General features: G+C 54.4%; 7 protein-coding genes across 7 annotated transcripts; 1 reads left to right on the top strand and 6 right to left on the bottom strand.

Annotated features, from left to right (window-relative positions):
* Positions 1–470: 470 nt before the first annotated feature.
* On the bottom strand, positions 471–3,329 carry PHACADRAFT_116476 (uncharacterized protein). The gene is made up of 3 exons (XM_007393237.1): positions 2,914–3,329; positions 848–2,893; positions 471–781 (listed from the first exon to the last, which is right to left on the bottom strand). The coding sequence occupies exons 2-3, from the start codon at positions 2,705–2,707 to the stop codon at positions 731–733; spliced, it is 1,911 nt and encodes a 636-aa protein (XP_007393299.1). The 5' UTR covers positions 2,708–2,893; positions 2,914–3,329; the 3' UTR covers positions 471–730.
* Positions 3,330–4,187: 858 nt separating this feature from the next.
* On the bottom strand, positions 4,188–5,964 carry PHACADRAFT_139458 (uncharacterized protein). Its single transcript, XM_007393236.1, has 4 exons — positions 5,648–5,964; positions 5,470–5,587; positions 5,273–5,410; positions 4,188–5,220 (listed from the first exon to the last, which is right to left on the bottom strand). Exons 1-4 carry the CDS (start codon positions 5,866–5,868, stop codon positions 4,246–4,248), a joined length of 1,452 nt encoding a protein of 483 aa, XP_007393298.1. The 5' UTR covers positions 5,869–5,964; the 3' UTR covers positions 4,188–4,245.
* Positions 5,965–6,204: 240 nt separating this feature from the next.
* On the bottom strand, positions 6,205–7,011 carry PHACADRAFT_251891 (uncharacterized protein). The gene is made up of 3 exons (XM_007393235.1): positions 6,970–7,011; positions 6,748–6,824; positions 6,205–6,686 (listed from the first exon to the last, which is right to left on the bottom strand). Exons 1-3 carry the CDS (start codon positions 6,981–6,983, stop codon positions 6,409–6,411), a joined length of 369 nt encoding a protein of 122 aa, XP_007393297.1. The 5' UTR covers positions 6,984–7,011; the 3' UTR covers positions 6,205–6,408.
* A 114-nt stretch (positions 7,012–7,125) lies between these two features.
* PHACADRAFT_251888 (glycoside hydrolase family 27 protein) lies at positions 7,126–9,595 on the bottom strand (the record flags this gene model as incomplete). Its single annotated transcript, XM_007393234.1, has 20 exons — positions 7,126–7,491; positions 7,543–7,629; positions 7,686–7,763; positions 7,818–7,931; positions 7,986–8,073; positions 8,130–8,137; positions 8,192–8,246; positions 8,294–8,346; positions 8,397–8,427; positions 8,485–8,498; positions 8,551–8,639; positions 8,690–8,728; positions 8,778–8,898; positions 8,950–8,962; positions 9,014–9,074; positions 9,128–9,206; positions 9,253–9,315; positions 9,367–9,383; positions 9,434–9,448; positions 9,498–9,595. Coding segments are annotated over 20 exons (1,306 nt in total), but the record flags the coding sequence as incomplete, so codon positions are not given.
* Positions 9,596–9,973: 378 nt separating this feature from the next.
* PHACADRAFT_26514 (uncharacterized protein) lies at positions 9,974–10,300 on the bottom strand (the record flags this gene model as incomplete). Its single annotated transcript, XM_007392657.1, has 1 exon — positions 9,974–10,300. The coding sequence occupies one exon, from the start codon at positions 10,298–10,300 to the stop codon at positions 9,974–9,976; it is 327 nt and encodes a 108-aa protein (XP_007392719.1).
* A 219-nt stretch (positions 10,301–10,519) lies between these two features.
* On the top strand, positions 10,520–11,279 carry PHACADRAFT_193092 (uncharacterized protein; the record flags this gene model as incomplete). The annotated part of the gene is made up of 3 exons (XM_007393233.1): positions 10,520–10,533; positions 10,714–10,984; positions 11,040–11,279. 3 exons carry the CDS (start codon positions 10,520–10,522, stop codon positions 11,277–11,279), a joined length of 525 nt encoding a protein of 174 aa, XP_007393295.1.
* A 419-nt stretch (positions 11,280–11,698) lies between these two features.
* PHACADRAFT_251887 (uncharacterized protein) lies at positions 11,699–12,864 on the bottom strand. The gene is made up of 4 exons (XM_007393232.1): positions 12,749–12,864; positions 12,407–12,693; positions 12,145–12,355; positions 11,699–12,046 (listed from the first exon to the last, which is right to left on the bottom strand). The coding sequence occupies exons 2-4, from the start codon at positions 12,542–12,544 to the stop codon at positions 11,823–11,825; spliced, it is 573 nt and encodes a 190-aa protein (XP_007393294.1). The 5' UTR covers positions 12,545–12,693; positions 12,749–12,864; the 3' UTR covers positions 11,699–11,822.
* Between the last annotated feature and the right edge of the window lie 478 nt (positions 12,865–13,342).

Raw genomic sequence — 13,342 nt, 5'->3', positions numbered from 1 at the left:
CTGGGATCCGACGAACAGATGACACAGGCCCGCCAGGTCCGCGTCATATGTTCAGGTGCAGGCCGCAGTACGCCCCCGTTCCAGAATGAACCAGCGGCAGGCTGCTGGAGGCGATAACGACTCGGCGGTGCGAGGGAAGAGGATGTGACGATAGTTGCTGCGAGAGCGGGCGAGCGGCGCGGGTGGGGACATCGGTCAGAACTTTCCCTCGATGGAACACTGCCGACAACAATTCATGCTTGGGGAGCTCTCGGGCAATTGCCAAGGCGACCCGAACGTCGCGTGGAGCACGAGGAGAGCACGTGAGTATGCACCGTCGGACGTCCCCGCCACTCGGGACGGTGGCGTACCCAACCAGTTCTTTCCGCTGGAATGCGGCCCTGCCCCCGAGGCCTCGCTTCAGCCCGCAACAACATCACCAGGCTCATAAAGCACTATCAGTCCAAGCCCGAACCCCGCTCAATTATTTCCGATGCGCCAACGAGAAGGTTTATACCATCGTACAGCTCGACGTAAGGTACAACTTTGCCTATCTGGGCGAAATAATACCAAGACAGAGGATTAGAATTGTGCGAGTCCTTCGTAAGTAGTCATCAGATGCGGCCGTGTTAGATTGCCGCCCCCGAGATACAGTTTGTCTCCCAGAGAACATAACCAACCGAAAGTCTATCTGACGTTAATCTCGCATGCTGTGGCGCATTCGACTAGGACAAATACGGCTCTCCTTCGCTTACAGAGAGTTTGCCTCGCGAGGCGGGCTTGCCGGTAGCAAGATAGTTGCCTAACGATGACAAACGGCCAAGGTTAGGATCATAGCATATCATGACGTACAATTGACAAAGCTTACCTCGCGACTAATCTCGGCAACCTGCCTTTTGAAGAACGTTTCGTGACGCTCTACGATGTGTTTCAGTTTACCAATAGTTTCGTCGTCCTGCGCTTTGGTCCTTGCCCACTCAGCCAGTCGCCGTACCAGGGTCTCCTTCTCAACGACCATGGCAGACACCTGCATATCGAGCGAGGCAGCACGTTCCTCCTCCAATTGGAGGGCAGCCTGACTGGTCGCCAGGTTGGTAGTGCTCTGCTGGAAACGATCCGCGAGCTCTTCATGCCCCTGCTCCGCAGACTCCAGGCGTGCTTGGAGCGTCGTCACCTGCTCGCGAGCGGCCTGCACGGAAGTATCCAGGGCGGTGATCTGTGCCGAAGCCGCGCGTCCAGCGTCCTCTGCCTCCAGGCGAGACTGATCAAGCTGTGCATACAAGTCGCTCAACGACCCTTGGGCAGCCTCGAGCTGGGTCCGAACAAGCTCCAGCGCGCCCGCTTTGGCTGAGAGCTCGGAGGTGAGGCCGACGTTCTTCGCGACCGAAACTGCGAGCTGCCTTTCTAATTCGCTAGCAGACTCTTGCTGGACCTGGAGCGCCGCATTGGTCTCTGCGAGCTCGGCGTCCTTAGCGGCCAAGGCTCCATTCAGCTCCTCAGCGCCGAGCTGCAGCGCGCTCTTGTCCGCCTCGAGCTGCTCGAGCTGCGAGGCCAGATCGGCAACATGACTTTGGACCGAGGAAACGCGCCCTTCGAGGCTATCGATGGCAGCATCCTTTTCCGCCGAGCTGGCAGAGAGCGCGTGTAGTTGCGAGGTTGCGTCGTCGAGCTCCTTGCGGGCTGTGGTAAGCTGAGCAACCGCAGCATCTTTCTCACCCGCAAGAATTAGAGCACGGCCCGACTCCACATCGAGCTGCTCCCGAAGTGAAGCGGTATCTTGCTCTGCGAGGGCGATTACCCCGGTCAAGTTGGTCGTCCGGGTCTTGTTCTGCGCAGCGCTGTCTCTGGCCAGGGCGAGCTCCTGCTCGAGAGTCTCCATAGAGACCTGTGCCGCTTCAAGGCCGTCGCGAGCAGTCTCGTACTTCGCGACTCCAGCATCCCGCTCCTGGACAAGGACCGCAATCTCGGAGTTAGCGGTTGCTAGCCTCGCCATAAGGTCGACAATGTCGCCCTGAGCCGTGGTCAATTGCTCCGTGACAGACAGCACACTGGCCTCCAGCTCTAGGTTGCGTGCCTCGAGAGCCGACATCTCTTCCAGGCGCTTCCGGAAGTCGGCCTGGATTGAGGCCTCGGTCTCGCATGCAAGAGCGAGCTTCTTCTGCAGTCCGACCGCGTCTTCGACGAGCTCGAGCCTCTTCTGCTCGTATTCGTCTTCAAGCGCTTCAAGGACTCGCCCAGTCTCGGCAAGCTTGGCTTCTTGGTGAGTCTTCTCGGTGGAAAGAGCGGCCATCTCCCTCTCCTTCACTTCTAGAGCCTTACGAGTGTCCACAAGCGCTGCCGAATTTTCTTGCAGGGCATTTGTGAGGGTAGAAACCTCGCTCTGCAGCAGGAGAACCTCGAGACGGGTGACAGAGAGGTCTTGCTGCTGTGCGGCAAGCAAGTTGTCCTTCTCTTTGACCTCAGTCTGGAGGGCAGAAATCTTATCCTCCCAGAGGGCGACATCCTCTGACAAGATCCCCTGCTTGGCGGCTAGTCTGTCGTGGATGTTGCACAAACTCTCAAGCTCTGCGATCCGCGCTTCAAGCAATGCGCGGGCTTCCTCATCCGCAACTGAAGGTAAGTCGGCCGTCGGAGCAAGTGGTGTATACGTAGGTGTCGCTAGTCCCAAGGTACGCTGGTCACAGACTTGATCAGAGTCACGTTGGAAGTGATCGTGGTTCAAATTCATGTCGTCATCGAGGTCGCTCGGTGCTGGTGTAGGTTGGCGCGTCGCCTCGGGGATGATGGAACCGGACCCGGCGCGAGTGGCTGCAGCTCCAGGACGGCGAGTCGCAAGGTCAACATTCTCTGTTGCCTGTGGTAAGGTCGCGCTGGGAGTGTCCCTAACCGGTACCGCATTAGTTAGATAGTCCGGCTACTCAGTCTAGCCATGACTTGCCGGATGGGGGTAAGTGGAGTTAGTCCCCTGCTATAGGATGGTAGCGCTGAGCTGATTGAGTTGTCATAGGGGGTGTCCTCGAGCTGATGTCTGAGTGCGGCAAGCTCTTTCCTGAGACGACGTACTTCTTCGCCTTCTTCATCTGAAGCATGTTGCAGGGCCTCGAGCAGCTGGCCACGGCCCGGTCATACTCAATTGTGAGCAAGACGCTGTCAAGACATACCTCTGCCTTCGTCATCCTCAAAATTCCTTTGACGCTAGACCTGCGAGCTTTCTTCCGGGAAGAGCCTGTACGGCGAGCGGAGATGGACTTTGCCATGATATCTGAATCTTCCGTATCCCCCACGGCCATAGAATGACGACGTTTGGTACCGCGACTTCCATGAGTACCAGTAACGACAGACTTCCAAAGCTGGTCTACGCGTGATGGTGTTCCAGGTGCAATCAAAGACTGTCGCCGAGCCGCGGCGAAGCTAGAGGGCCGTGTGTGAGTTTTCGTTACACAGAGAAAAAAGCTGAACGCACCTCCTCTTGGTCTCAGACGTGAAGGTGTAATATTGGCCCTCTTTAGCCTCCAGGACGTCTTGCTCAACCTACGAATCGCTCGTCATGAGCCACTGAATACGGTAGTGGGCCGGTAGTAATTCGCACCAATTTGTTGATGGCACGAGTCACCCAATGTGACCATTGTGCACCTAGCTGATCCTTGTCGGCGTCGGCATCTTTGCGCACTACTTGTGGCCGTCAGTCATGAAGAAGCCTACGACACGAAGGATATTACCTTGAGCTCGTAGGGTAGCAAGGTGTATAGCGTGTTTTTTGTGGGCGCGCTGGTATTCCGAGAGGGCACGCACGACCCCTTAGCAGAGGGCAGGTTAACGCGCCTCCTACACGTGATATACACGAGCACTCACTGTCGGCATATGTAAGCTTAGATTTCTTCTTGGTGGGTGTCGCAACCATGTCGGATAGGATGTGAAAGATATATGACACAGGAAGACGAAGAAAAGGATCGCGAATACGGCGGAAGGAAGTTGGAGGTGGCGAAGCGCGTCCGAGTCGCGTCGCAGTAATTATACTCGACGGCCACGTGAGTCGTGTAATGGCTCCGCACTTCCAGAAGCAGGAAAGGGGCGGGAGGTGACTCGGTACGTTACCTTATACGGAAGGCGTCGGCTCCACGTGAGAAATCGATCGTTCCAGAAGGCGTCGGGACGCCGCTGATACAGGGGGTGGTGGCAATAGGGGACGTGCAGCGACGGCCGCCGCTTTCCATACGGGGACATCCCGCCCTTAGCATGGGAGGAAATGACATTTTTGGGACAAGTCTATAACAACATGCGTCCCGCCCAGCGCGGCATCGGAATACACTCGCGCACGTTCTCCACCCCCGTTATCCAGCTGACCAACCTCTCAAACCCTAGCCCGAACCCGCCGTGGGGCGCGCCACCGTACCTACGAAGGTCGAGATACCAGTCATAGCTGGCGGCGTCCAGCTGATCACGCTTCAAGGCTTTACGAAGATACAACATACGCTCCTCACGGAGTGAGCCACCAACCAGCTCGCCCAGGTGGGGAACGAGGAGATCAAAGCAGGCAACGGTCTTCCCATCGTCATTGAGGCGCATGTAGAATGGTTTGAGCTCGACAGGGTAATCCGTAACAAACGTTGGGCCCTGGACGATTTGCTCTGCGATCCAGCGTTCGTGTTCGCTTCGTAGGGGTTGTCCCCAAACAGGTCCATAGTTGAAGATCTTGCTTGTGCTCTGTATCTTCTCGAGCTCTCGTATTGCGTCGGTGTAAGTAATCCTCGTCCACGGTTGAGCCGCGGAGGCTCTCTCGAATACGGCGAGGCGTTCCTCCGGCAGGGTCTCTCTCAGCAACTTGAGCTCTGTGCCGCCCCGCAACAATGCTTGCCTAACAGCGCCCTCGACAACCTGACAGACGTCGTCCACCTTGTTGGTAAAGGCCCATTCGGCCTCGAGCATCCAGAACTCCGACAAGTGTCGTCCGGTCTGAGATCGCTCTGCCCGAAAGCATGGTGAAATAGTGTACACTCGGGAGAGTGATGTTGCCAGGGCTTCAAGGTGCAGCTGAGACGAGACCGTCAGGTATGCAGGACGACCAAAGAAGTGCTCCGGATGCTTTTCGTCGTCTCGCTCTGTTGCAGGTGAAGGAGAGGCCTCTTTTGCGGGCGAGGCGGATATCCCCTCCGAGGGGGCCAAGACCCGGAAAGTTTCGCCGGCATCTTCACAGTCGTTCGATACTACCAGCGGCGTGTGCGCGTAGGTGAATCCAAGATTCTGTCCACGAGGCTCAGTTTGTGAACATCGGCAAGACAACACGGGCTCGTACCGTAAAGTAGTCCTGCATGGTCCTCGTCATAGAGTCTCGTAACCGCATGACGGCTGCCATTTCGTCGGTACGCGTCCGGAGATGACAATGATCTCGCAGATATTCTACTGTCATCTCTCGCTTGTTAACAGGGTACTCCTACAGCATAGGCGAGCTCATGAGTAATCGTTTGAATTCTGCACGAAGCGATCACGTACTTCCGGATTACATTCTCCGACAACATCGACTGCCTGAACCTGCAATTCTTTAGCCTGTCCGGGGCCTATACTGTCCGCAAGGACGCCAGTCAACCTGACTGCACAACCCTTCGCCAAGCTATACATCGCGTACTACGTCAGTCACGAAGCTCGGTTAGCAACAAGCATAGAGACGTACTCGTTCGCCAAAGCAACGTCCGTGAATACGGCCTGAAGGCCTTCCGTGGATGAACCATCGGTTATGACCGCGAACGCAACTCTCTTCTGCCGACGGACCGACTTCACCCAGCCATTGACCTGAATGGAGTTCGGACTGCTCGGCGTGCCCGGCGCGAGCAATTGTCGAACAGTTGGAGTAAGGGTCGAGGTGAGGGTTGCCAGTGACCGGCGGAAGATCATGGATACGAGGTGCGTTCAAGTGCGAGTCTCCGCGGGGCCGGGACGCTTTAAGCGGCTCACAAACCGGCAAAACTCAAGATACGGAGGCCATATTCCAAAGGCTCTTTTGCCATATTGTTTTGTTTGTGGTGTCATAGACCGAGAAAATGCGGATGAATACGGCTTTGTGAATGCATGTAGGTGATAGTAAGAGTCAAGATCACAGCTACTTCTCACATGACTTTACTCGAGGTCATAGCCCTCCACATACATGAACCTACCGTATGAACATTTCCTGCAGCAGTTGGCTGCGAGTGCAAGCATGGATGCACAGTTACGAGATAAGTACATCAGCAAGGAAACTTGGAGACAGCACAAAGCTGCGGGTAGTGCAAAGATAGCTCCGATGCAACAATTGACAAGACGAGTATTGCGCTCCCCTTTTACAGGCTGCAGCTACGAAGCTCAGCCTTGACATACAGGCGTTGACAGGAACGAGAGGCAACGAAGCCATGATTGTTTCAGTGCACGATGCATCGTGCGGCATGAGCTCAATATCCTTTAAAAACCCCTGCCGCGACCACGACCACGACCGCGGCCACGGCCTCCCCTCTCTGGAGCCCTGCCTCGTCCTCCACGACCACGCGACTCGTCTTTCTTCCGGTTCTTCGGCTTGGGTGCATCATCGACGAGCAATGTGTCGAGCGGCAGCGCATCCGGTAGGACGAAGTAACGGATGTTATTACCGCGGATCGACAGGGAGTCGAGAGACGTGGGATCACGGTTACGAGCAGTCATCTTGACTGTTTTCAAATGTGTGTTCATCTGCATGTCAACACCTGCATGTATTTAGCGTGCATTAGCCTATGTTCAGTCTCCTCGTCAATCAGAACCACGTACCAGTGATTGTGCCATGAACAATTGAGCCGTTCTTGAGCTCGATGGTCACAGTCTCGTTGTTCAGCTTCATCAAAAACCTAGAGATAGTCCAATTGTCAGCAAATGGACGACATACGACTAGCACAAATGCCCAATGCACAAATGAGTGGTCGAGCTCGAGCGTAACTATAGCTCATCAGCATCGCCAAGCGCTGAGCCGGCTAAGATAGAGGGGGTATTCACCTTACGAGCTTCATCTTGGTGACCGCAGAAGGATGAGACTCGCTGCGCGATTGGTGGTTTGGATAAGGTCAACGCGTGAACGTCGAGGTAGAGAGAGAACCGTATAGTGCAAGCGCTTCTTGTAGCGCGCTAAATAGAGACATGGTCATGTGCTTGAGCTTCTACTAGTGCATATCCTCCAATGCTCAGCTCGGAGAGTACATACAAGAGGTGCCTATGCATGTCGCGAGAATACACTACTATGGAAGGAATGTCCGAATCGTCTTGTTGAAAGTCCTCGACTTCAACGCACTTTTCCAGCACACATGTCCATGACGGTTAACACGTGGATCTCGACCTTCAACCACCAACATGCGTGCCATTCTCAGCGGTGCACTGGTCCCAGACGCTACACTGCGGATAGATCCCTGCAGGCTCGTCTCCCGCGTCTTTGAGCAGGAGCGCCACCACGCCATGCGCAGGGACGTTTGTTGCCGTGAAGTTTCTGATGGCCGTGCCGTTGTCCGTGTGCGTCCATAAATCCTTAACTTTTTATTGAGAACGATAGGACGATAGAGCGGATGGGGTGCTTACCCTGACAGAATACTGTCTGCCGGCGCGAATCCAGGGAGATTCGGTCAAATTAAAGAACAAACTTGCAGGCTCGTCGAGGGTATTCAGCTGCACCACACGTTAAATATCCGTTCGCGATGCGTGGCCCAGAGAAATTGACTAACCAACATGAACACGGTGCCGTTCTCACTTGGTCCACTCCAGAATTGAGCTGGATGAGTGCTGTTGCTGGTCCAATCCGGCTGTTGGTACGGTCAGGACCCGACCCTTAGCAACTTCATAGAGACTATACTGACGTTAATGCCCCAACGGAATGGCGAGATGCTTGTGCCTTCAACAGGGTCCTGGTTGATGGCCAAAATTTCGCTGTTTGTAAGGATTTCTACAATATCCGGAGTTATGGCCGAGAGCTTTCATTAGGTCAGCAGAAACAACGGTGGGGCCATAATACATGACATCCTTACGTTGGTGCCGATGAGAAGAGGGGACTTCATGAGAGCCCAGGCAGTGAAATGAGTCTTCGCTTCCTCGGGCGTCAAGCCCTCGTTGCCCCTGTAAGATTGAGTAGGAAAGGATATCGCAAGGCTTCGTCAGAAGCATTTACTTACACTTGCAGCTGTGTGACAGGAATTTAGCCTGAGATCTCGAGTACGAAGTCTGGAACACACACCATATCAAGGTCATTCCTCCCATAAAAGTCTGTTGCGGTCGTGATGAAGGAGTTACTGCAAGGACTCAGCGTCGCCCACGATACAATATGTAGAGGACGTACAAGTTGATGATGCTCATCGCCGAGTCCCAGTTTGGGGAAATATCGCCTGTCGTCTACCTAGGGTCAACAACAGTCCACAGCAGACTATCGAAGATTGACTTACCCGCCAGCTCTGACCGATAGTCTTACCCCAGCTTTCGTCTAAGGTTAACAACACACTTCCAAAACTTTGATATGGTTTGATTCCTTACATCCATACTTGGCTCTGTTGTCGTAGCGGTTCAACACGAGAACGTTGGAAAGCATTCGACACTTACCCAGCCCCATTCACAGAGGGAAAGAATCATTGGCGGCCTGCTCGAACTCTTCGCGAGGTCGGCAATTGCACCTGCTATTCGCTGGTATTCTGAGAAGCAATTGCTTAGCGATATTCATCGAGGGGGATGGACAACTTACTTCCGAAAGTACCCTCGCGAATGATGTCATCGAAAGGAACTAAGTGCACGCTCGTCGACTGTCGTTGTGCTAAGACCTGACGACTTACTGGCGCAATTGTCGTACTTCAGGTAGTCAAAGCCCCAGTCCTGGAACGTCTTGGCATCCCGCGCTTCATTCTGGAAAGAGCCTGGGTATCCAGCGCAGGTGAACCAGCCGGAGTCGCTATACTGGTATAGCCGTCAGGATGCTTACTACATGGCGTAGAGTGATATGCCTACGATGCCTGCATTGCTGATATCTGCGTGAGTTTAAGGCATAGGACGTGTATCATGAATTACTTACAAGCCCATAGAATGCAACTGGTCTGTTAACCAGTTGAAGCCGCTCTTGAATCGTACGTTGTCTGATACCCAATGAGCAAAGCTTAAGCTACCGATCAATTATTGGGTGGCCTACCAGGCACAATGAGTCCATCAGCACTACGGTTGCTCTCAGCGTAGCAGTCGTCTAGATTGACCCAGTTGTAACCAGCATCCTAAGTTTTCATGAGCTTGAGATCTACAGACGTCGGCGTTACGAACCTGTAGGCCGAGAGACCTCATGAGCTTCGCAGTAGTGATGATGAGATCTTCGTCGATATCGCACTGTGGAGCACGTCAGCAGGAAACGAGACAAGTGTACAGCTGTGGTGCTACTTGGTATGCGTTCCAGGCTGTAGTCACGGAGGTCAGGAGATAAAGCATTACAATGGTAAGAACGTACTGTTGTAACCAAGGACTGTGAAGATGGTAAGACATAAACAAATAAAATTGCAGCTCTACATTACCTGGCAAACGAGCAACCCCGTCGTTCAGTGCATTAACCTGCGGGGTTTCGAGCAGGCGCACTGTCAAAGCGGTCAGCAAGACAGACAGTAATTTCATGACTGATACAACTACGGAGGCGAATCTGATGAATCTTGAGCTGTGGCAGTTTATATAGCTGCAGACAGCACCTTCAAGCGCGAACGTCCGGCAGATGACTTCACCAATCCAAGCTTCGTCGATCCAATGACCAGCCAACACACAGCACGAAGCATAGCACAGGCCCGGGCAATTCAGCGAACCGCCGTAAAGTGCGTGTAGTACATCCAACGAATCACTCATGGGACTCACAATCATTGCTCGGCGGAGTCGGCAGGACGTTCGCGGGCAGGATAAGTGCCGTCTGGACGACGGACAGAAGCCACTGCCACATGCCTATCGTATCGACTGGAGAGTTCAGTGGTCAGTATGGGCCCGTTCAATGCCGTAGTGGTGGTTTTCAGCCAAGGTTCAAATCAAAGGTGCAATAGACAAAAGTGCATATGACCTGCGTCGCCGCCCGTGGACACTTGGCCAGTAGCCCAGCCGCGGCAGTGATCTCTTCGGTGCTCTTCTCGTAGAGAGAGACCCCCTCGTCCTTCTGCGCGGTGCAGATGGTCTCCACGGGGCTCACGGGGGACCACATTTGCTCGCTTGCGTCGTAGAACAGATGCACGGGGCTGACGGAGGTTTCCGCACCGGGAGTGATCACAGCCGTCTTGAGAACAGTGACCATCGAGGGCTTGAGTTGTTGCGCGACCTTGTTGGCAAAGTTTTGGGAGTACATCATTGGGCTGTGGAGAAGAGGTGAGAAGCTGGGATGAGAGCAGGCGGGATTTTAGGACGGTGTTCTGTAGAGCAGAGAAAAGGGCAGAATATATAGCATACTGCACAGCGAGGTGGTCCTCCGGACAAAGAGCTCATATAGGACGGGCGGACAAAGAGGCATGGTGGTGCACGCGCAGTGTCACCCAATGTCTCCTTGACCTGAGAGCTTTTTCTGCCCATGCATTACGCGAGGTGATGAAATCCTATGTGCAAGTCATTCTGAACTGTGTTCAGCTCAATATTCCGGGTGAAATGAAACATCAAAGGCACTTTACCATCTGTGACTTGTGTAAGTCGACATCCGGTCGATTGCCACGTGATTTGGTCGCTTACGACGACCTCCACCTTGCTTCCGCTTCTGCTATCCGGAAGCAATTCGCCGTCGCCGTCCGGGTCCATATCCATTTCTTCGGAGGAGAGGGAGAAGACGAGCGCTAAGAAGACCTTTCGCGAGTTTGTCTCCACTGATAGCGCCCTGGACCACCGCCTGGACAATCTCGAGGAGAAGTTGTCGAACGCGTATATCGAGCTCCGACTTTTGCGCGAAGAGCTGCCTCCCTACAACGCGGATCAGTGCGCCGCCGCGCAGGCTATCGAAGACCACCTCCTGACGACACTCGACCACATCCAATCGCCCGACGTGGTTCGTCGCATGCTCTCCCCCTCTCCTACTCTGAAGCCTGATCAGACTGTTGCAGCTCCCAGAAGACAAGATGACGCGCGCCGCAGAGGCATTGGAGGGCCTTCAGGCCCTGCTCGACGCGTATGAACCTGCGCTTGTCCAGGCCGGCGTGGCCGCGACCCTGCGCTGTGTGCTGCTCAACTCCACAATCGCGATTTCTCTGGACCGGGGCCTCGACGTCATGGATGTTGCTTCGACGGCCATCAATATCGGCATGCCTGAGATCAACTTTCTCAAGGAGTTTGTCGCGGACTGATTCATCGGTCCATACGAGAGGGTGACCCGTGCTACGCACGGGCAGAGAAAATTGAAAAAAGAGATTGAGAGAAGAAGTCAGAAGAGAATTAAGAGAAATCGAATGAGAAATGAGAGGAACGCGCCGCCCGCCGCCAACCTTTGGTTGGCTGGGCGTGCAGCGCCCCAGTGAGAGGCGCCTCGTGAGAGGGATCACTGGCCAATGAGAGTGCCTCTTTGTCTCGGGGCTTTGACGCCCGAGGTGTTTTATTATATTAGATTCCCGAGGGCAGGGATGATTCCAAGACGACTGAAATGCTTGTGGCTTGGTGTTAAACACTAAGTGGTATTACTGTTGTTGAGAGCAAACCTCAAATAGATGCGCTTTCTCGTGACGCGAGCTGAGCTCATGTTATTCCCATAGACGTCCGATGATCCCTGGTTGAATTACTTGTAATTATCGTTCTGTTGATCAATCTACCTCCTTCGGTGATCAGTACTTCAGCCCATACATTGAGAGCCAAGATTACAGCAGGACGCAGCAGACATGAAGCACTGCCAGGTGTCACTTCCATCCCCTCCCCTTGTCTCTCCCGTACTGATCTTTTACGTAGGGATTATACCTCTTCCCGCCGGACTGCTTGCCGCCTCGGTCCCTTTCATCATGGTCTCGGTCCCTCGACTTGGAAGAATCCAACTTTGCAGATGTGAACTCGAGGTGTGTACGCTTGCCTGTGTTCGCGGCCTGCGCGGCCTGCTGTTGTTCTGACCGTGTCTTTTGATATTCGGCTTGTCGTGCCAACGATCATGCCCGAACAGACGCCGCGATGGTTGAGGTATGAAGTGTATGAACGTCTTGCCACCTGGACACGATGTCAAGCACTTACCGATCCGGTCAGCAAACCATTCTTCCCGTACATCGTCCGGGTCCCAGATGTCCTTGGGGAAGTTGGTCGTGCGCTCGTTGACGTCAACGAACTCGACGAGCTTCGCGTACAGGTGCGGATTCCGGAAGGAGCGGTTCGACATCAGGCTGTCGTTGAAGTGCTTCGGGTGTACCGCGTCGCGCTTCAGAGCGTGGAACTGCGCGAGCTTCGCCTGCAGCACAATCTCAATATACAGAAAATGACGAGGGGAAGAGAAGTTTACTTCGATCTCGGGATCACACACTCCCGTCGGCTCAGGCGGGATATTCCAGTCGTCGACGCCCGGTATAGGCGGTGGGCGTAGCAGCGCACGTATTCGCGCCATCTCGTCGGTAGGTAACCCCGTGTCCTGCTCGTCCATTGCGAACGCTGGCGGCTCGTACGGCGAGGTCACGGATGTGTCCGGAGCAGACGCATTGCGCGGGTGCTCGTCTTCAGGGAGGCGCGAACGCGGGTGGATCTTGACATTCGAGGGTTTGCGGATGACTACTAGACTTTTTGTCGTACCAGCTAAAGCAGAAAGGCGGTCAGAGAGCCAGCTGGAACGCAAGGCGAGAACACGCACATCCTGAAGGAGCGTCAGACACGGGCCACGACGGTTTATCCTGGCCGAGAGAAGAAAAATGCGCGAGCAAAGCAGGGAAACGGAATGCATGAGCGGCAGGCGGTGAAGGCTCTCACATCAGCTGTATTCATTCTTCCATTCGATGGTACGGGTCCGCCTGTGGACCCGGCAGCGGAGGAAGGCGCGGCGTCGCGGCTGTCGACAGGAGACTCGTCTCCATACGCAGTTAGACCTGTATAGCGTCCATGGGTGATGGTCTAAAGTCAAAGGATGCATTTATGGGGCTCACCGTGCAACATCGTGGTCGTCGTCCGTGAACAAGTTCGCAAGCGCCGAACGCTGCGGCACTCGCTGCTCGATTTGGCAACCATCTCGTTCCATGGTCGCGCCCAAGCAGACGTAAGTTCGGTAGGGCCTGCGCTATGCTCGGATCTTCGGGAAGAAAAGGAAGAAAAGGTTAACGCAAATTGTAGCCGACATAACAACAGTGCTACCGGGTGCGGCGAACCCATTGTTGTCCGACATATCTCGGGATCCGCCTACGGCGGGCCGGAAAACAAGTAATCATTCAACAACAGGCTATCATTCTTTCAG

This window comes from Phanerochaete carnosa (genome assembly GCF_000300595.1).
Source record: "Phanerochaete carnosa HHB-10118-sp unplaced genomic scaffold PHACAscaffold_3, whole genome shotgun sequence".
In the NCBI taxonomy this organism is placed as follows: Eukaryota; Fungi; Basidiomycota; class Agaricomycetes; order Polyporales; family Phanerochaetaceae; genus Phanerochaete; species Phanerochaete carnosa.
The sequence above is the reverse complement of the archived record's forward strand: the minus strand, read 5'-3'. Positions and strand labels throughout refer to the sequence as shown.

Coding starts and splice junctions, on each gene's coding strand:
- PHACADRAFT_116476 (XM_007393237.1), bottom strand. CDS start 2,707: ATGAATTTGAACCACGATCACTTCCAACGTGACTCTGATCAAGTCTGT. Junction 782..847: donor TTGCCGAGATTAGTCGCGAG/GTAAGCTTTGTC, acceptor TGTCATCGTTAG/GCAACTATCTTGCTACCGGC.
- PHACADRAFT_139458 (XM_007393236.1), bottom strand. CDS start 5,868: ATGATCTTCCGCCGGTCACTGGCAACCCTCACCTCGACCCTTACTCCA. Junction 5,588..5,647: donor GACGTTGCTTTGGCGAACGA/GTACGTCTCTAT, acceptor CGCGATGTATAG/CTTGGCGAAGGGTTGTGCAG. Junction 5,411..5,469: donor TCGGAGAATGTAATCCGGAA/GTACGTGATCGC, acceptor CCTATGCTGTAG/GAGTACCCTGTTAACAAGCG.
- PHACADRAFT_251891 (XM_007393235.1), bottom strand. Junction 6,687..6,747: donor TGTTCATGGCACAATCACTG/GTACGTGGTTCT, acceptor AAATACATGCAG/GTGTTGACATGCAGATGAAC.
- PHACADRAFT_251887 (XM_007393232.1), bottom strand. CDS start 12,544: ATGGACGAGCAGGACACGGGGTTACCTACCGACGAGATGGCGCGAATA. Junction 12,356..12,406: donor TGTGTGATCCCGAGATCGAA/GTAAACTTCTCT, acceptor ATTGTGCTGCAG/GCGAAGCTCGCGCAGTTCCA. Junction 12,047..12,144: donor ATGGTTTGCTGACCGGATCG/GTAAGTGCTTGA, acceptor TGGCACGACAAG/CCGAATATCAAAAGACACGG.